A 24,790-nucleotide genomic window follows, 5' to 3' on the forward strand; every position below is an offset into this window, starting at 1 on the left:
CGATTGCCGATCACCCTCCATGCTTAGCCCCTGGTTCTTTTAGCTCTTTATGTGACCGCGTGCCAAGCCCTATTGGAGCCCTTTTCTCGGCAAATCGCAATCAAGGTTTTAACCTTGATGTAATAACATGCCTCAACTTGCAAACGCCGATTTGCAATCTCCAATGTGACATCATCCTCTGCCATGTGTCACCTTGTGAGTGGTGACACGTGTCACCCTGTTTTGGCCCCTTATGACCCCTCAACACGTTGAATTTGCATGCCACTTGTCCGTCGTACTACCACATCATGCTAATGTCAGCGCCACCATGTCTTTACCGGATCCAATAATACTTTGCCACGTGGCCCCCTGGAGGAGAGAGAAAAGGCTTGCCTGAACTTGGTTTTGCATTGAATTTCTTTGTTAAATGATTTTTGGCCTTTCCCTGCATTTTAACACCATCGACATTCTTTTCTCGCAATTTCTTCATAGTGATCACTTTAAGATCGTCAATTGCCGACATGTCTTGCGTTGTTGCGATTGTCGATTTCAACCCAAACCTCCAATTTATCGAAACCTTAATGCGCGAAACACCGATAGGCCATGATGTTAAGAATTGCGATCGCCGATATGCGATGCAACCCTGATGTACAATCGTCAATCACCAATTCACCCCAGCGATATGCCTGATCGCTAATCGCTAATCGGCAAAATGCTTCTACTATTTGCACTGTACTTTGAAACCCCCGATCGTCGATTTGTGATATCAGCGATCACTAATTTCACCCCAAACCTTTGATTGCCTCATCGTTGCCTTGGACCACCGATCTCCAATATCGGCAATCGCAGATTGCTAGTATACTCTATCCTGCCATGCTGCCTGATCGGCGATTTGTAAGATGCTCCCAGGCCTCCAATATGCTCTTCTCCTTCATTTCAAAGGCAACAAAACCCCTAAACTTCAACAGGCCATATCTTCTGATCCAAAAGTCCATTTTTGGGCCTCCACATACCATTGGAAATCTTATTCCAAGCACTATCCAATGGAAAGGGTCTGATTTAGCTTTGATAGCTTATGTGGCTTGGAAGGTGGCTTCATACCTCACTGCTCTTTTGCACTTTGGGCAATTGAAAACACATTTTTGCAGTGAGTGACAACAGTGTCCAACAACTTGATCTAGGATCAAGGACCGACTTTTGTTAGTGGAGAGTGGTATGATCTTATGACTCACTCTCGATCACTTCTTCATTATTATTTCATGGTTCAACAGAGCAGAGCAGTACAAGGCAGTGATGCAGGGATGGTACAAGATGACAAAGTTAGCACGATGATGGAGTGGCAAGTGGAATTCTCCCTAATTGGGAGGGAGTGTTAAAATTGGCAACTAGGGTCAACTTCCACTTTAGGACAACTCATATGATGGAGATGATTATTGCATTGGATTCCTCTTTTCGAGAGGTACAATTTTGATATAAATATCATCTTATTCTGACAAGCAAAAACGGAATTTTGAATTTATTCTTTCTCATGGTCAAATTGTCAAGGTCGGCCTCAGTCAAATGTAGGTTCATGAAGCCCAATGGATGTATATAAGTCTATAAAAGTGCCTAGAAGCCCTCCAACAACAAGCAATAGTCCTCCTCTTCCTCTGTCGGCCTCAAGATGAAGCAGAACTCATGTCGGCTCACCTTATGAAAGACACACCTATTCGAAAATATAGGTCAGCTTATTTATGGGACAGACTACTATATATATGAGCATAGGGTCTTCACATTTCCACAAAAAATTCGGACATCTCTCTGAGATTTCGATGAACAGTGGCAGCGAAGAAGTTCGGATCACCTTTGAGATTCGAATGACCATTTCAGGAAGAAGTTTCACACAGTTCGGTGAAGGCTACAGTTCAGTGAGAAGAAAGGGAATTCGGATCCCTCTAAAACTCAGATCACAGTGACAGCAAAAGGAGACAAGTTCGGATGTCAAGGTATAGAAGGAATTTGGATAGGTGAGGAAGGGACAACGAGAGTCTTTTCTGGGCTAATCACAGAAACAAAATTTCAAATCTCTGAAAGAAGGTCTCGGTGCTACACAGTTTGGACATATATATATTACAATTCAGTGCTATATAATAGCCATAGTTCGATGCTAGTTCAGTATCATGAAGGAGCTACTATTCAGTGATGCATCACAGTGGTTTCGTGCTATATCTATGTAATCACAGAAGTAAGGTCTCGATAGTATGATAGCAAGGAGGAGATCTTGATATAAATACAGCAATAACATCTTAGTGGTGACAATGTCTCAATAGAAGAAGAGGAGTCAAGAAGAAGAAAAGAGCAGAAGACAGAGAACTAGTGTCTTGGTCTTGGAGTGGCTAATAGGTCAAGGGTCTTGGGCTTGGTATTCGTCAATTGGAATCTCTATAAGAAGAATTTGTGCGGGTTTTTCCTCTCAAAGAGTGAGAGATTTTGGCCTTGCCTCATATCCTACATTTTGTGGTCTCTTGTATATTTATGTTCATGCATTGGTAATTGTTTAATGAAGAAGAACACTATTAACTTAAGCAAATAGAAGATCCTAATCTAATGAAGTAAAATTCGCTCACAAGCAGTTACCAATTAAGAGAAATCACCTAATCCATGATGCCCTAGATTTCTCAACAAGCCCCCCTAGGCCAAAATCCACCTAGTCTAAAGAGAGAAAAACAAGGTTATTGAGGTGATAGTAGGTAGCTTGCCTAAGTCACCCTTGGTGTCTCACAACTTATGCCTAAGGAATTTTGTAGCAAGTGAGGACCTGAGAGGTAATAGTGTCTGCTAACCATTGGAGTGGCACCTGAAGATTATCTGAAGACTCCATGGCCCAATGATGTACCAAAGGTTGTTGGTACCATCAGAGATCATCATATTACCAGAGTTTTTCAACTTTACTTCTTCTTCTTGTCATTTTTTGTTGTACCCAAATTTCACAAGCCCTGTGGGAATGATGTAAAGTGATGCTAGTATCATGAGTCTGAGTAATGTAACAGACCTAGGTAGCTTGGGACTTTGTCATCGAGTGAGTATTACTCTAGGAGGTTTTTTTCACTTGGGTAATTATCATCTCCTTACGAGGACTTAATAATTAATTGAGTTATTTCCTCCAAACATAACCCCAAAGTCGGAGTACGGCATGATGGTGAAGCCTTAAGTGAGTCCTGGTGTCTAGAGTCATTGTATATTACCATATAAATCACTCGTAAAGTTTCGTGGAATTTGGTTAGGTCTAGGGAGTCATTTTTTAATTTTTTTTATTTCCCGCAGGGAGGAAATTGGAATAAAATTTGTATTTGAAATGTAATAAGTGATGTCTAGAGAAGTTGTAAGGGGTATGAGTAATAAAAATTGCACCTCTCCCTCAACTTTCTACTAAGACACATTTTGAGGGGTTAAAAATGTGTTATGGACCTTCAAAACCCACTTTTCCTAAGTTTAGTAGAAACTGTGGCAATAAATTAAGCCAGTAATTAAATAAATGGAGAAAAATAAATATCCACACATGTCAAACGATGTGGAAATGAGATGGAAAATCATGGAGGAGTTAAAGTGAAGTCCCAAGGTAATGTGGACTCCTAAAATCAAGGAAAAGACATGTGCTCCAAGAAAATCGAATTTTTGGAGGGGACCACGAGTTTCCCAAGGAAAAACACATTTATTATGGAGAGGAATTTGAATTGCCTTGATGAGTCATCTTTTTGGTGGGCTTTGACTTGGAGTTTCACTGAAGATGAGTGGATAGTGGTCTCCTACCACTCCACTCCCACATACACTTGTCCCTCTTCAACAACGAGTTAGCTCCTCTTAAGGTTTGCGTGGACCTCTCTAGCGAATTCGAATTGCATGAGGGAACATTGGGATCGTCATCATCACACTTGGCATTTGGTTCTTCATTGGGATCTCCACCTATTTTCTTATATAATTGAGCCTTGGGCTCTCATATTGTATCTTTGCAACAAGTTATTGTACTTGGGGAATCTCTGCTTCTATGTACTCTTGTTCTTCATCTAAAGGGGTTCATTCATGATTGTTATTCCATTGGAACATGTGCTTGGCTCATTGATGTTATAATTCTCTCTACTTGTGTGTTTGAGTTGTATTTCATTTGCTCGTATGCTTTTATAGAATTGTAGATGTATAGCTATCTTACATTTACAATTGGTTTATGAATATGCTCTAAGTGTAGACTACCTCTAGTTGTTTTCATATAAATTTCTAGAGTTATCTCACCATTGTTTATTGATTTAATCCATATGAGCTAATGTTTGTTGGAAGTTTTGTAGAGGATCATTGTTGAATCAACTAGCAAGCATGAGGGGAAGTCTTCAAGAGACCAACCCACTCTTGGCATTGTTTTCAAGGAGCTCTCATCGTTATTTGAATTTCATAAGTCTCATCTTTAGAAGTAGTTGTTTTTTAAGGGTTCTCTTTTACATAGTTTATGCATAAGTCAAAAGATCAAAAAATTCTTCATATCTTTTGATATTACGCTTTCATCTCTTTACTTAGCTAACCAAGAGCTTCTTATAAGTTAGACAAACGATAAAGTCTTTTCCCATCACTTGATTTAGTTTTTGTATATTATTTTATAGTATTATCACCCACTTGCATGCTCTCTTTTTCACACTAACTTTTGTTTTAGTTTTGCAACCCTGACATTCTTTGTTCTAGGTCCTCTCAAGCTTCAAGTCTCATTCCAAGGAAGTCGTGGGCATTAGGAGAGTTTGTGAGAAATGTGAGGTCGTGTATCATTTTGGAGCTTGTATTCTCTAATTGTAGAACCTCTTCATCTCTTTCGAGCTAGATAAGATTCGTCCTATAGGCCCCACGAATCCCGAATCCATCGTGTCCGACACAATTCTCTCGAGATTCGTGTCATGACACGTCGTGTCCTATTTTGGCACGTCAAATCCAACTGCTTGCAACCCTGACATTCTCTATTCTCAAGCTTCAAGTCTCATTCCAAGGAAGTCGGGCATTAGGAGAGTTTGTGAGAAATGTGAGGTCGTGTATCATTTTGGAGCTTGTATTCTCTAATTGTAGAACCTCTTCATCTCTTTCGAGCTAGATAACCGGATTCGTCCTATAGGCCCCACGAATCCCGAATCCATCGTGTCCGACACAATTCTCTCGAGATTCGTGTCCAAAAACCATGACACGTCGTGTCCTATTTTGGCACGTCAAATCCAACTGCGTGTCACGATTTTGGCAGCGTGTCCTGTTTTCCAGGACTCATTAGGCGGCAAAAGTGACCTGCACGGGTATGAAAAGGCCGCATTTGGTCATTATAGCCACGCATACTTTCATTTGGCAAGCATTTTGGCAGCTTAATGATCAAGTCTAGGCCCTAGTATTGATATGTTATTCATGGTAATGTTAAATTCTTAAAGTAAATATTTTTACTTAAATTTTTAACATTACCATGAAATGACTCAGGATGTTTGAGAGTGGTTCCGGCCTCATTGGATTTCATATGGAGAAAGTAGAATTTTAGATTTCATTCAAAATCCAGTAGACTTATCAGTTTTTCAGGATTTTAGGATTGGGGGATTGCAATGTTTCCATTGAATTTTGTCATGTATTAGGGTATGGAACTCGTATTTAATCAAGAGCACCAATCCCTCTATGTACCTTGATGTTAGTGACATTGGTTGTCGAACTCCTATATCATGACCCTCCTAAAAATATACGCATCACTCAAACAAAATCTTGACTTGACATGTTATGCTTGTTCTATCTTATGTTAATGCTTAAAGGGTGATATTAATGACAAAGATCCCTATACAGATACAGAGATAATGACAAAGATACCTCTGGATATTAATGCTTAGAGGGTGATATTAATGATAAAGATCCTGATTTTCCAACAAGACTAAAAAATTAGACATTTCTCGTGGTGGCAAGAGGGCCAAGCATAAGAAATAGATAACAGATTGACATGTATTTGAATTTTGTATGTACTATGCATGCTAATAGCTATAGATGAATATTTATATTTGAAATCAATAAATTTGTATCATTAATTAAAATTTGTGTAAGAAATATCTAATTTTTAATATATATATATATAAAATAATATATAACGAATCCTACGTGTCCTATTCCGGGGGGTCAACGTGTCCGAATCCGACACCACGAATCCCGAATCCCCATGTCAGGTGACTTAGCTTCGAGGCTCCCATACTTGAAAGGATCTCCTTGTTGTTTCAAGATCTCAAATGTATGTTCCCATCAATTCCTTGGGCAGCCCCCTAAGAGGCTCTAACCATCATTGTAAACCATAATAATAAAAAATTTCTTTTGTGGGAGCGTTGGTCCTACCTATTGCCATCCCTCTCCCTCCATTTTAGGGAGAGAATTTGCGTTTGGATTGACTTGTTGGCTTTGACATTTCCATTTTCTTTCACATCACATTCATGCTTTAATTGGGAAGTAACACAAATCACATTTCATTTTCTTCAAGTTTGCTACATGCTTTAAGCTTGCACCACTTATCATTGTTGCTACAAGTTTCAAGTTTACATTTCCATTTGCAAAGCAATTTACTCTTACTTTATGCAAGCATCTCTATTATTTTTAGGCAAACTTTGATACATTTAGCTTGGCACTTGTCTAAATAATTCATGCTTTATTGTTATGCCACATTTCCATTTTGAGTATATTGAAGCATTGTGTATTGGACAAGTTTATTTTCCAAAGCAACTATTTACTTTCATGTCAAGCTAATCTTTTTTTCTCAAGTTTAAAGTTCTTTTTGCAAAGTTATTGTGGGCATCAATCTTATCTCAATTCATTTTCAAAGCATTGCAATTTACATTGAGAAATTTTACATGCGTTTTATTTGCTCATTTTGCAAGCACATACATTTCAAGCTTCATTTGCTTTAGTTTGTTATTGGTTCATCATTTATCTTTAGCAACTCACAATTTTAATTGTTCATGAAACTTATGCATCTTGTGTTTACTTGAGCAACTACACAAGTGATCTTGTGGAGCATATTTATATGAAACAATTCTATCTTTTACATAGCACTTGCAAACTCACTTGCATATCATATTAGACATTCTAATTTAGTTGCATTTTAAAAATAATTAACCTCCAAGCATAAGCTTGATGATAGAAATCATAGGAAAAAGACTTTCTTGAAAAGTTCTTTGATACGAAGTAAGGTAAAAACGTGTGACCCTGCAGTTATGAAGGTGGCTTGTCCCCTTGTAGGAACGAAGGCACACGCTGGCTAGTAAGACTCAGGGGAAGGGTATCGTTAACAACATCATCGTGTCCTCAACCCCTCTTTCTTACAGTCACCCCAATTTTTACCCTTTGGCAAGAGCTCAAGAGGAAGATCTCTCACCTAGATTAGGTATTTAGATTAAAAGTAACCAAGATAATTGCATCCAATTTTAGTTTAAGTGCATTTCATATTAACACATCTTATTGTTTTACTTGCAAATAATCATTACACTTGTCATTTATGAATATGTGTTGAATTGGATACTTTGGGCAAGTATCATCTCATTGTGCAAGTATAGTTCTAATTGGTTTACTTTGCAAGATATTTTTTCCTTGTATGCTTTGGATTAATAAGTGGTCATATATCTTGAAATCATTTTAATATCTTGCATTGATATTTTATTTTGCTAACATCTTTTGTTTCATTTTCACGGTTACTTGTGTTTCAATCTGAAGCACGTTATTTTATGTTGAGCAAGTATCATTCATTTTGAGCAATATTTTGAAGGCATTGGTTTTACATATGTTTATTATTATATTATGTATTGATGGTTATTGAAGTTGATTTTAGCTTATATTGTTCATATTATATTTTCTTGTAATATCAAAAAAGTAATCAATTTCACTCTAACATCTCCTAGAAACCTCACATTTTAGTTTTCCATTTAGAGACCACCCCCCTTAGCTAACCTATGAGATAGCTTAAACGGAAAGAATTGGGAATAGGTGACAGCCTCTTCTCTTAGTTCTTGCCACCAACCACACCTTGTGGGGTTAAGGGCTTCTCTCACTCACTGGTAGGTGTAGGCGGCAAGGTCAACAGTGCCTAATCCAATTGACCACTCAACCATAATGGATGGAGAAGTGTAGGTTGGGCATTGGACTATTTAGCTTTGACATGACATTCCATGGAAGGAAGGCTAGAATGCCAAGTAAGCAAGTTACATTTTCATTACATCCTTTGATTCTTTCTTTTGTTTTATTTGCTTACTTTCTTTCTTATTTGATACGAGATGGAAATGTTCTTTTTTTTATTTGTTGTAGATGTTTAATAGAGAAAGTATTGTGGAAAAGCACCACATTTACAGAGATTTCTCATCTGAGTTCCTAGCCAAACTTCTAGCATTTCAAGGTGCAAGCAGAACTAGAGTGTATTCGAAAGCGGCACAATAGGTTAAAAACTAAATTTATTATGAGCCTCTAATATGCTGGATATGCAATTTGCATGACCCTCCAACATTTCTTATGAGCTCAATGTTTAATAAAGTTATCATGACCCTCTGATAGGTTAGATTATCAACCGTCTTAACATCATATGGTCTACCTCTACCACAATTTTTAGTTGTGGATGAAGCAGCTTGAGAAAACACAAGATGTGAATGACATTGACACATGTCTGAGTGGTTAGTGCAGACCAAGGGGCCTGTTGTTGAGGATAAACCTGAGTGATTAGATGAGGATAAGCATGGGCAAGTGGTAGGGGTGTATGTCCCAATGTCATTAGAGGAGGAGGACAGTGAGGAGATTTGATAGTAAATCAATCATTCTAGATGACTCATGAGATGCATTTTTTCCACGTAATGCATTTCTCAAGGAAACCCACCAGGCACTTGCCCTTCAGCAACAATCAGCTCACAAAGAGCAAACATGTCACAAAATGGGAATTGAACCCAAGTAGTGGAGGAAACATCTTTTCCTCTCAACCACTCAAGCTACACCCAAATGACACATAAGATACATTTATTACAACTTTGACATTATTTTGTATTGTCTATTCAATTTTGAGTCTTAACTGGACAACTATTGACAATTAATGTGCGATATATCATTTGACACCTTATACATCTTATATATCAGTTTTGATTTCATATTTATGTGACAATGTGATTCTTTGGTATTGTTGTTAATTTATATTTTTTTAAATAAATATATTTTGTATTTGATAAGTTTGTCATTTTTTGAAAATATTGCCAATATCCCAAGTTCATGACCCTTGTCAATAACAATATTTGCAACACTCGTTACAACCACTAACAGTCTTGGGATTCATATAAATGTATAACAACATTTTGTTCACTTATCCTCTGGGCAATTCTAGTTTAATAGATTTATTCTACAAAATAATATGCTAAATAATGATTTAATAATTTTCATAAACGTATAGAATCCAAATAGAGTATGGATACACCAAACATTATAAATAGAGTATGACATAATCATGTTTTTATTCACTAATGGATGACCTTTCTACTTGCAACAGTGCCATGGCTGAAATTAAAAGTACCTGAAAAACGTTGAATCTGCTTCGGTCGCAACAGCTTTTGCCAAGTATGACTTTCCAGTTCCAGGAGGTCCATATAAAAGAAAAGCTTTCCAGGGCTTTCGTCTCCCTGTACATTCAACAGTAATAAAGCAGTCATTTGCCTGAATCAGCAATGCTTAGATATGTGGACTAACTATTATGAGTACCGGCAAAGGGGCATTTTCAACATTAAAGTACCATAAAACATCAAAAATGAAATGGGAGGTAGATGGAGGAAACATGCAGGTGTCTCTTACAACTTTGAAACCTCGGCCCTTTCAATCAAGCCATAAATCTAAAACATCAAAGAAACTTAAGTACCCATAAACAAATGGCAGAGAATAGTTTTATAAATTTGATCCAACGATCCTGCAAACATCAAGGAAACTTAAGTAAAGTATGGGATTATTCGTAAACTGAATTTAATCCAACAACCCTATAACCATCCTCTATCCAACTTTCATACAACTTCTATGAAGGAGTCACTAAAGGAGATCAAGGGTGTTCATCGTATGTATATTTCAAAACAATGATATTTACAAGCATACTGCTACAATGGCATGCACAAGAATTCACATGTAGTGGGATCCCAGCAAAAGTCTTCCAGGAGAGAGATTACTCTGGAGTTTGAAGGTGCTTCATGGAGGCAGCTACAGATTATGAAAATGTAGTGTTTAGGTGCAGATAAATATTGTCATGGATACTGTTGTTTCATTGGCAAAATAAACTTGAGAATAAAGAACAGAAGAGAGCATGCAAAAGGATTCCAAAAGCTTGAAAGGAGAAGAATAGGTACTAAGGTAGAAGGAGAGACTTAACAGACGATTCAAGAAACAAGACTCTTCCTACTCCTCCAGAAGAGAAAATCGATGAAGGGGCAGAGAAGGAGTTAGGCGTGAGGAATGGACCTGAATATTTGGCTCATGATAATGAGGAAGTGATTAAGGAACAAAATTTGAATAAAGGCAGGCAGACAAAACCCCTTAAGGAAAACGTGAACAACCAATTTCTAAAACAAAATTGGAGTATCTAATAGGAAAAGAGGTAATGAGCACATTAGGACAGAACCAAAGAGATCAAAAGAATAAGAAATAGGGCGAACAGATCAAATCTGGCAAAAACTAAAATAGATTTTTCATCGCAGGCAGTTCCGGCTTTGTGTTACGCAAATGGCTTATACAACTTCTATGGGTTTTAAAAGTATGGCCTTTTTTCTTTGAAGAAAAAAAAAGAGTGAAAATCTGACAATTAATCCAGTATTTTGCTTTAACCTTACAAAACAGGGAATTCCCACTAAACTCATTTTCACTGCGATGTTACAGGTATAGGCATCCATGTTTGCTTGGTACACAGTACATACACAATAGCATTGTGTTAGTATGTTATACTTTTAGATACATGTGTATGTAAGTCATACAACTCCATGGATTTTTAGCTTCTGGCCACAAGTTGGTATTTTCAGCCCGCTGATTAGAACATCAAACCCATTTTGCGTAAATTTAGTGTCATAACAGTGACACAGCACATATCAGGAACTCGTCCAGAGCATTATAGAGGGTAAAATGCAGAGTGAATTTTATATCACGGGCTAAGACTAACACCCAAAGGAACTGCATACAGAATGAGGGTTGATAGGCACCACTTCGGGTGCAGGATTACCCTAGAAATGCAGTTGAACTGAATCTTTGCCCTTAATGTCCCAAAACAGACACAAACATTGGAAAGGCCAGCCAAGCAGAAAAGCTACCAAATCCGGCCCATAAATTGTCATCACCAGAGCTATGCAAAATTCAAATTTTCAGGATACAAAGGTGAAACTTCCATACCACAACTTGGGAAAAAAGACTAACCTGTGAAAAATTGGGGAAATTTTACAGGAAGGATAACTGCCTCTTGCAAAGCCTGTTTGGCACTTTCAAGCCCTGACACATCACTCCATTTCACGTTAGGCTTCTCGCGAATAATCGCCGAATTGAGGCCCGCACGCAATTTCGTTTGCTCAGGATCCTCTCCATCTCCATCCCCGTCCTTGTTGCCGGGCTTGGTCTTCGCTCTGGTCACAACAGCTGCATCACCATTTGCAGTAGGCCCTGCACTAGCTCCATCGTCTAACACAGCACGGATTTCCTCCGCCCTTCGCAAATACTCAGTAAACTTCTGTGTAATGGCCTCTTTAATCTTGGGGTTCTTCTCATACTTCAGATGAGTTTTGAAGTATTCAAGGGCATTCATGTAAAGAGGAAAGGCCTTGGCAAAATTCCCGGCATTATCTTCTTTCACTGCCTGTCTAACATACTCTATGGCCTGTTCCTTGAAATTGCTATACATTGCTGCTACTAATTCCTATGTGTATAAGCACTGGGTGTTTCGTCTGGTGGAGCAGAATACATGAAGAACAGGGATATCCCAGTCAAACAATTATCCCTACTGGGTTTTCACTGCATAATCCTATGAAACCAAAGTGCCCACGAGGCCTGTAACTCTATGAAAATCAAAGCCCTGAGATACCCATCTCAGCTATACTCTGAATTTCTGTATAAACCAAAACCCAACATAAAAACTGATCAATACCCTCCAGAAAACAGAGCGCCAACAATGGTTTTCCCCATGAAAATAAAAAAGACTTAAACCGCAATAGCCATACCCATTGATCACTCTATAAACCAATACCCAACATAAAAACTGATCAAAGTAGCATATTTTCCCGTTGAAATGAGAATCTTAAAATACGCCATTCAGCTATAACAATCAATTACTTAATTGACCAGAAACAAAGAGGAAAACTATCAAAAATAAGACAGATGTAATTCATAACCATGCACATACCAGGGATAATTTCCTAATTGTTCCAGAAACATAGCAGAAGACAAAGATCGGACCGCAGTACATACCTTTGAATGCAACAAAAGAGTTGACTGCATGGAGCTTCAATGCATAAGAAAGGATTTCCCCTGTACTTGATCGCCTTCAATAATTAAAAAAAAGGGCAGCAGACGGTAAAGATTCTTCCAGCTTGACTGATGAGAGAAAAGCACGAAGCTATATGGGCGTGGAACCGGCACCAATGAGTTTTTCACATCATGGAAGGGAAAAAGGATAAGTCCACCAACGGAACGAAGAATAAAATCATAAATCGAATGAGTTTGCGTAAGACATTTCACTTGTGACAACTTGGAGCTATACGCGCCTCGCAAGAGAGGTATTCACATTCTACAAATTAACATCGAATCTTCTTTTTTCCTAATTAAATTTTGGAAATTGTATTACAGGTGGCAAAGGAAACGATGTGAGTCTATCAACGCAACGAAGAATAAGATGATCACTCGAACAGGTGGCAAAGGAAACGATGTGAGTCTATCAACGCAACGAAGAATAAGATGATCAATCCAATGAATTTGTGTACGCAGTTTTACTTGTGATTGTTTGGAGCTATATGTAGCTTTAATTTTTTTGTTTTATGGAGCTAGATGCGGCCCCGTATTCACATTCTATAAATTAATTTCGAGATTTTTATTTTAATTAAATGTTAGTAATTATATCAGAGGTTGCAAAGGAAATGATGTAAGTTGGTAGCATATGGAGAAAAAGCATAAATGAAGACATAATGTGTTACAATTTGAGTGAGATAAATTTTAATATTTTTCAAATTTGATGTTAAACAATAGAAAATTGTTGTAATGTAAGTGTTATAATACGTGAACATGTCACAATAGGGATTTGTTGAGTTGGATTATCTGTTAACAACTTTGGATATTGCAATGGTTATCTCACCAAAATAGATCTTAAAATTGCTACTACTATAGTCAAGCTATGCTCGAGTCAGTGAGTGTTAGGAGAATGACAAAATACGACATGGATCACGTGAAATGAATATGGAATGACAATAGAAAAGCCACTGAATGCAACACCATGCAAGCAACATTTACCTTGGAGAAGTCAGATGTGGGTAAAATCTCTAGCAACATGAAGGATTGTATATTACAAGTTCTTCTTAATCAATAGTAAAGGGAAAAATAGAACAAGGAAATAATTGAAGATATTTAGGCATATAGAGCCATGAATGAGAATAACCCTCCATCACAGTGTTAAATATTTCAACTACACATCTTCAAAATACATAAGCACAACCCCACACAAGAAACACAATTTGTATTTTCATTCACAGAAGCCAGTTGTCCAAATTCAAAATCAACTTCCAAACATTCCAAATAAGATAGACAAAGCAACTAATAATCTTGTCCTAGTGTACTCAACAATTAGATAAATATATTGTCCTAGTCTACTCAATAATTAGATAAATAATCAATATTCCAATACACATAACAATTCCATTATATATGTGGAACTAATATTCTCATCCACATAACAATTGTGTTATATATGGAACTAATCCAAACAAACAAAATAAGGTTTTTTTTTTTTCATTGAACCTCAACCACGTGTCTGCCACATCCACATGAACCCCACCCCAAATAAGAAAAAATTCATTCATATATCCATAGTTTTAGTTTCCAAAATTTAAAACACATTCTTATCAATTCACTAGCATCATGGAAGACTTGTGTTTCTTTACATATAATAATATCATTTATGTAAGTTCTTTATTTTTATTTAAAGACAAATAATCCTCTGCGAACCATAATCACTAGACTCCATATAATTTATTGAAGGAAGATTTGAAGACATGGACTAGGAAAAACTATTATAACTTATTGAGTAGCGACCATATGTACAGTCAGATCTACCACTCGTGAACTACAAAACAAAGAATCAAAGAGACTAAATTACTATCGTAAGCATTGCAATAATATTGTTGAAAATTATGAAATCCATTTAACATACTTGAAATATACAGGTGGTTTAATTCTCACCTGTAACCCCACTTGTTGTCATACCATCACACTAATTTCACAAAATTGTCACTTAGGGCTCCCTACTTGCACATCAAATATGCTTGATCTGCAACAATAAGCAAGCTATAGTCACTACACAACTAATGCATAGCAAGAGTTCAAAAGAAACAAATAGAATATTGGACATATTCACAACATACTGGCTTCCCCCAATGAAATCTGTAGATACCACAATGTCCTCTGTGTAACCAAGAATTCCTTTCAAATTTCCTTCAGATTCCAAACTTCATTGTTTCAAATAGATTTGTATAATTAATTGCAACTTTCCAAAGCATGGAGAAACAAGCACAAACACAATGTCTTTCCATGTTAAAACCAGATACCAAAGAAGCATTAATTGAATATATTTCTCTAGGCATGCAACTATTTGAATCAAAACAATTTCATATTTGGCTAAAATGAACTTATAAGTCTTCTTCAAGGAACTGAAATCGGAATGGGCATTCAACTCTTCCATATTAAATTTTGGATTTAGATAAATTTAACCAAAAAAATAATTATAAAAAGCATAATTCTGCATAATTTTGAACACCATTGTTTTGATGTTTCTTTCTCTTCTTGCGGGAATGAAAAGATGATTATTGGCAGTAATCTCTCCTTAAGAAAAATAAATGCGACCCATTTGATAGTCTAACTCTTTTCAGTTTCATTGGTGTGGTTTTTTCATATTGGCATTTGGTGACTATTGTTGACATCTCTTAGCTCTGTTTGTATGAAATCATTAGGGAATATCAATAAAGAAGTGGTACACAATCAACAGGGGCATGCATCAAAACCATGTGCACGAATTAACTAAAGAAAACACTCATATGATTTTCAATTGTCATTTTGATGTATCTTTACTCATGAAGCTCTCAAACTTGATTATTATAGGCATAAAATAAAAATCGTTGCTAAAATAATCCATCATCTACTTCTAGTCTGTAATTGGAATAGTAATGTTTAGGCATGCGTCTTTGATTTTCAATAAAATAAATAAATAAAAGTAAGATGCTTGCATAAATGTAACACATACAACAAATAACAATTAAGGGACATTCTTCTAGCATATACGTATCTATCTACATAATCTGTCGGAAATGGGAGATCCTCTACATCGCCCTCCACAATTTTGAATTCCTTGAGAGGCTCCTTTTGTTTTTCTTTGGCAAGTTGATGGGGGGACTAGTCCAGAATGGTGACACTCTTTGCATCAACGTGTTTAACTATGCCCAATGTGGTAAATTTAGTGTCACCTTCGATGTCTACAACAATCAGGTCTTTGTTATAAAGGTTTGTAGGCTCAACGGCATCTTCTCTCATGTCTTTTGTCTAGTGTCCAAGATTAATAACATGGTCATATATGATGGAGAGGAATCTATAGAACCAAAATGATTTATGCTTGTGTTGAATAAAGCGTCATTGCGAAGTCGGTCTAAATGAAGATATATTACTACATCTAAATGCTCTTGGACCAGTTTTTCTCCCGTTCTTCAATGTGGGCATTGGTAAATATAAATGTGGTGACAATAATCCACTAATTTCTGCATTTGAGGAATTCAATCCACAGTTATTGGCTCTAACAGAGTTCATTCCACAATGATACCAGGAGCTCCTATTGCATGGAATTGAACGGTTTTTTTTGAAGAATGTGTTAAGATCAGGGCTCGACTACTTGCAATGGCCATGAACATCTTTACTTTTTAACTGAAAGAGTATATTGGAGATCAAGCTTTGAATAAGGCCCAATTTTCCTATAGCGATAAGGAGCAAAGATTGAGGCTAACCCATGTTAGTGAAAACCTTGGAAACTTATTAAAAATAACCAAATAACTTGGACTAAAAAGCATGAAATGTGAAACGTCTTGCTTCTATTTTTCCATATACCCTCCAATACAGGTGCCATCCACTTTGTGTTCCCCTATAAAGAACTTGCGAAGAATCCTCCCTATAGAGAAACATTCTTCTGTAAACCCACAAGTAGATATGGCGACGAAAGACTCTCCATAGATTTCTTCGATACATTAATTAATTCTAGTTACTATGTAATTTGATGTCATTGCTCATTTTTGTTTGTTACAACCCTAAATATATATTTGATTGACGAAAAGTATCAATATTGCAGCCAAGGGACTGGGATTACCATTTCTGAGTCCATATTTGCAGTCCATGGGTTCAAATTTCGAGGATGGAGCCAACTTTGTTGTGGTAGGTGCCATTGCTTGTGACACTAAGTCCTTCATCGCTCCCATCGATATTATTGTTCAAATCAATGAGTTCAAGGTTTTTAAGCAACAGGTTCTTGCCGGCATCAAGGCGAATGGTAGGTAGTAATTATATGTGATCTGAATAATAGTAATCAATATTGAATCAAGAATTGACAAAATGTTAATACAGGTTCTCTAAGTCATCTCCCAAGTGTTGAAGCATTCAAGAGCATGATATACATGATAGAGATTGGGGGAAACAACATCAGCTACAAATACATGAACCTCAAACTTTCGACTTCCTAGGTGAAGGAGACCATTCTTCCAAATATTTCAAAGTCTATTGCAGGAGTTGTGTAGGCTTTGTACAATGAGGGAGTGAGGATTATTATTGTGAGGGATGTGGCACCCTAAGGGTGTTAGCTCTTCTAGCGCACTTATTTCTCCCATTCTTCCAATGATTTTGATATGCACGATTGTTCCATTTCTACAACAATGCAGTTCTCCATTACAACACACTCTTCAGAGCTAGCTCTTCTCCCTCCACAAACAACTCAAAAACGCCAATATCATATATGTCAATACATACGACCCCATATCAACTCTCTTATTATTACACGTGACAAAATTCAACTAGGCAAAATAAACCCTCTTATTATTACATGTGACAAAACTCAACGAGGCAAAACACAATTATTTGTTTTAAATAAAAGCATGGTATATAAAATCTTACCCCTCACTATGCAATACATTATACGTTAACTCTTAATCAACATTCTCACAGAAGGAAATCATCAATATCGTGTAAAGAAAAAGGTTAGACGTAGCCAAAGTTTTGTTATTCTAACTTTGATTATTACATATCATATGTTAACCTTTTTACTTGGGCGGTTGATAATGATTATAAAATCTCTATGTTTTTTCTCTCTAGAATGCCTATGTAAATCTCTATCGATGTCATGTTTTTATAGCAAACCCTAGTTTTTTTTAAACTCGTTGACATGCTCATATGGAGAAAGCTTATAATGCATTAACGAGAAACCATTTACACATTTTTATATGGTTAACCAATCTCCAAGGCTTATAATGGGTAGCATCCGACATTTTTTTGTTTGTTTGATGGCATACTTTTCCTTATTTATATGAAGTTTATAGTTGAATACCTTGCATGGTCGTGAATTAATTTCAAAGGTGACTTAGTTATGATGTATCCGCTTAGAACAATCTGGATGGAATTAGCAGTTGTAACACATAAAGTAACATGTAAGGGCCTTTCATGTCTTGTCAATTCTTTGAATGGGTGCCTATGACGTGTCCTGCGATCCACTCCTTTGTGAATTAGGGTATGAGATTGATGGTAGAGAATACTCGAGGTGGTTTGGAGTAACTACCTCATTCCTTCCATCGTCTCGGGTGTTACGTTTGTTCATCGATTTGCCAAAATTAGGCTCTGCAATTCTTAGCATTTCATGTACTAGTTTGGCTCTTGAATTTTTGTACTTTCTTTTCCGGTAAGGGTCTATTCCCATTTTGCGTTCACTCTAGAGGACTCATTGCCGACATCCATGGTACCATATATATGGTACTTATATATATATATATACCATATATATGGTACTTATATATATATATATATTTATTTATTTTTTAAATAGTTTTGGGAAAATTTAATTATTTATTTTTTCCAAGAGATTGAAGCAAAGGCATGATTGAACAAAGATTATTCATGTAATTGTTTTGCATTATTCAACTCTCTTTTCAATAACAGGACTAACAGTTCTTGCATGGATTTTTAATGGCATTTTCTCTTTTTGGCACAAGTTTGTATTCGCTAATCCATCCTATGGCCATCGGTTGACCGCTTGAAAATTTATTTCGCTTCTTTACAAAATCTAAAGTCGAGTCGAGACAATGCTCTGATCTCATGCCTACCTTTTTCCAAGTTTTCCTTACCCTACAGCCCGACCTCTCTTCTGGGCAAGGAAATTTAGGTTGTAGCCGCTCTAATTTTTATCTGGCTTGATATAACGGGTTTATTGGTTCTTTTGTTAGGGTGTAATGGTCGTCACCCTATTCTATTTCTATGTAATAAAGAAAAAGATTGTTATAATGATACATTTTGTATTGCAATTTTGTGGTTTTTAATTGCATTAATTCTTTTCTCAAGGAGTTGTGCTTTGTGAACAAGCATACACATGTGTGCGTGCATGTGTGTGTGTGTGTAAAGTCAAGTTGAGATAGTCTTCTGATCTCATGCCTACCTTTTTCCAAGTTTTCCTTACCCTACAGTCTGACCTCTCTTTTGGGCAAGGAAATTTAGGTTGTAGCCGCTCTAATTTTTATCTGGCTTGAAACAACGGGTTTGTTAGTTCTTTTGTTAGGGTGTAATGGTCATCAACCTGTTCTATTTCTATGTAATAAAGAAAAAGATTGTTATGACGATACATTTCGTATTGCAATTTTGTGGTTTTTTAATCCATTAATTCTTTTCTCAAGGAGTTGTTCTTTGTAAACAGACATACACGTGTGTGTGTGTGTGTACTTTGAAAAACTGAGGGTTTCATCTCCATTTTATATTTTATGTTAGGCCCCTATACTACTAGTGTAACCCCTTACTGTTATTAGTACAACCCACTTATTATATTGATGTACCCATGTAGTGCCCATATTGTTACTATTGTGCCCCATAGAAGCCCACTAGTGTTATTATTGTGCCCTTACATTATTATTGTTATGTCGGCTCTGATTATGTTATGACCCCTTAGACTCCTATATATAGAAAGGAGGTCTTTTCATTTGTATCATCGAAGAATTGTTCATTTATGTAATGTAAAGGAGGTTGCCCCCTCGAAGAGGCTGAATTCTAAGGCGTTGATCTATCTTTTCTATCTTTTCTTGAGCTGGTTTCATAACATTTTAGCCCTAGTTGGGTTAATTTTGTTGGAAATACTAAGGGGGGGTGAATCAGTATTTATTTTACAATTGTTACTTTACCAGTTTAGATCACTTATAAATAGAATAAAAAACAAACAATATAGAATACATAATTTTATTAATAAAAAACAATGAGGACTTCAATCCTCCTCTTTACAATAAATCAAGTATAGTAATGATTAGGGCTCCAACCCTTGATGAAGACACCTATCTTCAATCAGCCAGGCCCCGACTTGTATGGTCCCAATCTCCAACTTGGTCTTTATGAGGCTCCAACCCTATCTTCCACAAGTCTCCAACCTTGTCTTTATGAGGCTCCAACCCTCTCCACTAGCACAGGTTCTAACCATATCTTCTTGAGGACTCCTATCCTCTAGGTCTCCAACCCTCTGCTGCAACTTTCTAAGACAAGTACAATAGTTCTTCAAGGCTTCCTATGTCTTCTGCAACAAGCCCTGTTAGTCTTTTTCAACAATGCCCTCAATCAATCTTTAGTTTATTCATCAATGACAACTTTATGTTCTACAAAAGATATCTCCACAATTGTTCATATTTGCACAAGAAAGCTTCTTCAAAGACTACTTCATTATGGCTTCAACAATGTTGCTTCAAGGGTTCTTCAATGACTTCTCCAATGGGTTTCTCAACAAGGTCTTCAAGGTACTCTCCAAACAAGTCTTCAAAATTTCTTCAGAAGATGCCTTCAGAACAACTCCATAAGATGACTCCAACACTGTTGTAAGATGTCTTCAAAAAATGTTTTTAGGTGTCTTCAATAAGTTGCTTTAACAAGACTTCAGTAATATCTCCAAAATTTCTTCAATAGTCTTCTTAGGTTTGCTCCAACGAAGGCTTAGATCTACCTTAACAAGCCTTCAAGAAGTCTTCAATACAGTAGATGCAGTAAGTCTTTTCAAAACATGTCTTCAATTACTCTTCAAGGGTGCTCCAAGAATGGCCCAAAAATTCTTCAAGATTTCTTCACAAGATGCCTTTAAAATAGGTCCATAAGATGAATTCAACATTGTCGTAAGATGTCTTCAACAAATGTCTTTAGATTGCTTCCAAAAGATGTTTTTATTTTGCTCTAAATATGTCAATGGGCTACTCCAAAAGATGTCGTTAGGCTGCTCTAAAAAATGATTGTAGGACTACTTCAAAATATGTCACTAAGATGCTCCAAAATGTCTTCTTCAACATGCCTGCGAAAGGATCAACAACTCCTCTAGATCTGCTCTTCGATACTTCTATTTCTGCTCCAACATTTTCCTCAAATGATGCCAAAAACAACCAAAGGATCCTTCAATTCTATCACTAGGTTGCTTCAAACAATGCTTAAAAAGCTGCTAGAAGCCTTCTCACAAGCACAAGTTGATTTGTCACTTCACACAAGTCTGGATTTGTCACTGTTCCAAGGTTTACATGTCACAGATCCTTTGCCACAGGTCCAAGCACTGTAGATGTTACTGGTCCGATATTTTAGGCACATGTCCGAAATTTTAGGCACAAGTCCAAAATTTTAGGCACAAGTCCGAAATTTTAGGCACAAGTCCGAAATTTTAGGCACAGGTACGAAATTTTAGGCACAGGGCTAAATCACAGATCTAAAAGTCACAATGGATTAGCTACATGATCAAACGATATTCTGCACTTAAATTCCACTATTCAAAGCTTTTTTGCCTCAAGTTTGAGCTGAGATATAGGGTTATTTTGTCCACAAATAAAACCACTCCAAGCTGCAATGAGTAGTCCTTGTTTAAACATATATAGCCCAACCTCCAATCGCAGAAAAATTAAAACTAGATTTTCCCAAATAGTAAGCTTCATCCTTTCTCCTCCTTGGCCTCTCTCTCTACTTTTATCCGAACTTGTTATCTTAGTGCTTGAACGAATTGGTTTTTTGTTTGTTTGTTTGTTTTTTGTGTTTTTTTTCACTGAAATGGACGAGTTTAGTTTGCTATTTATAGTTGTTTGAGTATATTTGAAAATACACGTCTTTTGATTGGAGCCGACTTGTATAAGAAGGCTTAGGTCGGCTAGACACATTAATTTTTACATTAAAAAATTCATCTCTCTAACGAGAAGGAGTTAGAGGATGTATGAAAACATGTTGGAAAGGGCTTGATGTCCTCTGCAAGTTGATGCAAGAATCATTGCAATATAATATGTCTAAGATCAAAAAAAAAAAAAAAACTTTATGATAGTAAGGTTTAATATTTTGAATAGTCAAGGGTTTATATATTTATGACAACCTTTAGGATTTTATGTGCATGGAAATAGGGTATGATTATTTAGAATAGGGCTCTAGGATATGGACCTATTAGGATTAGGGCATAGGGGTATAGGAATTGATTTATTAATAAGGAACGAGGATTAGGGTTTCAGTAGGACTAGGGAGCTAGGAATGACATCATGGGACATGAATTAGAGTGCCTAAGGATTTTAAAAAAGGCTATCTTTGAAGGAATTCATTATCTTAATGGACCTATGGCAACCTTTTTTATCATAGACCTAGGGTTTCCAAGGACTAAGGCATAAAGGGAGTCTTCAATGAGGCTAGGGAAACATCACAAATAGGATATTCATCCATCACAAAGGTTAGGGAATTTTCCATCTTCAACAATGTCATATTGACATCAATGACAACTTTATCCAACAAATTTTTGTTGATGATTTTTTTATTATTTATTTATTTATTATATATTTATTTTATTTATTTATTTATTTTTATTTATTTTTATGGTTTTCTATTTAATATAGTAAATATGCATACATTTCCTCGACTATATTTTTCCTTCATGTGTCCACGTATATACAATAGTGTGCTTCCAGTATATATTCCAAGCATGCCCAATGAGAAAATAAAGAGACAACACTTGCATTGATTCATATGTCATTCATACAATGAGTAGCACGTTACCACTTTTACTCTAGATACCCTAACGCAGATGATAAATACCTCTATCATGTCCAACAAGGATAAGTCTAGTCACTCCAAGACAAAATATTTTCCCACAATACACATAAGGTGTTTTGGAAGGCATTCACGCATGGGAAATAACAGAAATGGTTGGCACGTTTAAGAAACAACAACATGACCCCATTCTAAGTGTGGTTAGGCTCTGTCAATGTATATACTAGGTCCAATATCCAATACGCAACCCAGAAAATGAAGACTTCGTTCAACAGTGGAATATGAGGTGACCTTAACTAGGCATCTAAGTTGCTTCCTCCACAATAGAAATCGAGCTACTTCTGATAATGAACCTTGGCTTGGTAATCGTGAAACTTACCTACTACATTCTCTTTCCTCTATTCGAGATCAAAGTTCTTGGGTAATTAGGGCTCCAAGGTAGTTAGGGATCCAACGATGGAAGGCAGTGGGATCCAACAACGAAAGCCAAAAATTAATGAGTAAGTTAGTTAAGGTGATGTAAATGAAGGAGTCCTCACAGTTCAGATAATGGGTGGATCCATTGGCCGAAGATATATAGATCGTCTAACATTAGATTGTATGGAGCATAATGAAGGAAACGAAGACGAGAGGGGAGTTCATCCCAAAGGGAACACTTTATGACGCAATTAAAAATAAATTTATTAATATTTGAATGAAGATATAATAATTTTTTTTACAATTTTTTTTTTTTCAAAATGTAGATTTTATATTTTATTTTTTGATATTGTAGATTTTTTTATTTGTGTTGGCTTTCTCATTTATGCGAAAATGGTTGGTTTGGAAGATGGAATAGGTACTCATTTTGAGAATTGGTGAGGATTTTTGGGTGAGATATAATGGTTAAGTATATGTACTTTCTTGTAGGAGGTTATAGGTTCTAATCCAAAAGAGGGCAGAGTATGTACACATTACTAAACTTTAGTAGTCAAACCATTATGTAAAGGAGGGTCCCTTATCCTACAAGCAGGACTAGTTGAGAGTGGATACAGTCCAAAATTAACTTATAAGGCTCTCTAAGATGAAGAAGGGATTCATTGAACAACTTAATGGTCCAAGGATGTCTAAAAGTTCAAATGTTGATTTTAGCTTTGCAATATACTCAATCCTCTAAGCAGCGTTAAGGAGGTGGGGTATTTTATTATTTCTTGTTAAATACTGATATAAAGCTATTTTGTCTCACCAATGTGTTTTGCTCGTTGAAATCTTTCCAATAATTGTACTCTTCTTCAAGTCTAATTTCCAAGCATAAAGTTATGGCCTTCTAAAGTTCTCTTGGTACAATTTTCTCTCTTATCATGTCACCATCCATACAGCTTCTAGACAAGCCAAGTGATATGACTTTGTATAATTACACATCATCAATTGTATAGACATCCCCCTGGTTACGCATTTGTCAACGTAGTTTTCTCTCTCTGGCCTATCATAATGGGGAAAAGTTTCCATTGTATAGTGTATTGCACTTCATAATACTTACTCATTGCACAACAAAATTGTAGTTCTACAAAATATTGCATGGGTGGAAGTTTTCATGTTTTGCAATAGAGCACAAGTTTCAAGTCACCCCCTATCACATCTTGGAATTTTTTCATTCATGCAATGTACATATCACACCTCAAAAAGTTTAATAACCTATGATATATCATAAGAAAAATAATTCCTTGCGACATGTCATGGCCTCAAAATTTTTCTTCTAATGCGATATTCCTCCTCCCTTCTCCATTTTTTCTCCTCGTTCCTTCATTTATTTTCCTTATTTCTTCCTCCAACATCCCTTACCCTTATCCTTATCTGTTGTCTCCCTCTTTGCACGACATTCATCCAATTTTATTTGTTGTGATACATTATCATCAACTCATTTTGCACTAATAAAAATATTATATTGTTCAATGTATCACATTGATAAAATCTTCAATGCGATATGTCACATACATCAAAACCTTTGACCATGCAACGAGTGCAACACATCAGGAACATTTTTTTCTTGCGATACACACTTCCCCTACCTTTCCCATTCTTACATCACATGAAGTCTTTATATTTGGTGAAGTATCATGCCCAAAATTTTTGTGGCACGATATGTCACATTTATAAACAATTATGTTATTGTGACAAGCCTATTATGTTACCAAACACTTTCCCTTCAGCAATATATGGTGATGTAGGATTTTATGATATAGCATGTTGTGTTGATCATAAAATTCTCCCACTATGGTAAGGACAACCCTTCTTCCTTCTTCATTTATTTTGTTCT

At 36.3% G+C, this 24,790-nt stretch overlaps 1 protein-coding gene and 1 pseudogene across 3 annotated transcripts in view; both read right to left on the reverse strand.

The window, feature by feature from the left end:
• The window catches only part of LOC149190966 (protein SUPPRESSOR OF K(+) TRANSPORT GROWTH DEFECT 1), a 63,312-nt gene extending 50,626 nt beyond the window's left edge, over nucleotides 1–12,686 (reverse strand). For 2 of the 3 annotated variants that reach the window (XM_089412319.1, XM_089412318.1), the window contains exons 1-3: nucleotides 12,442–12,686; nucleotides 11,401–12,082; nucleotides 9,533–9,638 (exon numbers count right to left, since the gene is read on the reverse strand). In XM_089412319.1, the coding sequence (XP_089268445.1) occupies nucleotides 9,533–9,638; nucleotides 11,401–11,878 (584 nt within the window). In that variant the 5' untranslated portion in view covers nucleotides 11,879–12,082; nucleotides 12,442–12,686. Of the gene's footprint in view, nucleotides 1–9,532; nucleotides 9,639–11,400; nucleotides 12,083–12,376 lie in introns of all 3 variants that reach the window. The other variant, XM_089412320.1, reaches the window with a different exon arrangement.
• Nucleotides 12,687–15,426: 2,740 nt separating this feature from the next.
• On the reverse strand, nucleotides 15,427–16,130 carry LOC149190967 (2-methyl-6-phytyl-1,4-hydroquinone methyltransferase, chloroplastic pseudogene; annotated as a pseudogene).
• Nucleotides 16,131–24,790: the final 8,660 nt, after the last annotated feature.

This window comes from Pinus tabuliformis, chromosome 3_1 (genome assembly GCF_031772625.1).
Source record: "Pinus tabuliformis cultivar Carrire ecotype Pingquan chromosome 3_1, CPIR1, whole genome shotgun sequence".
Classification (NCBI taxonomy): Eukaryota; Viridiplantae; Streptophyta; class Pinopsida; order Pinales; family Pinaceae; genus Pinus; species Pinus tabuliformis.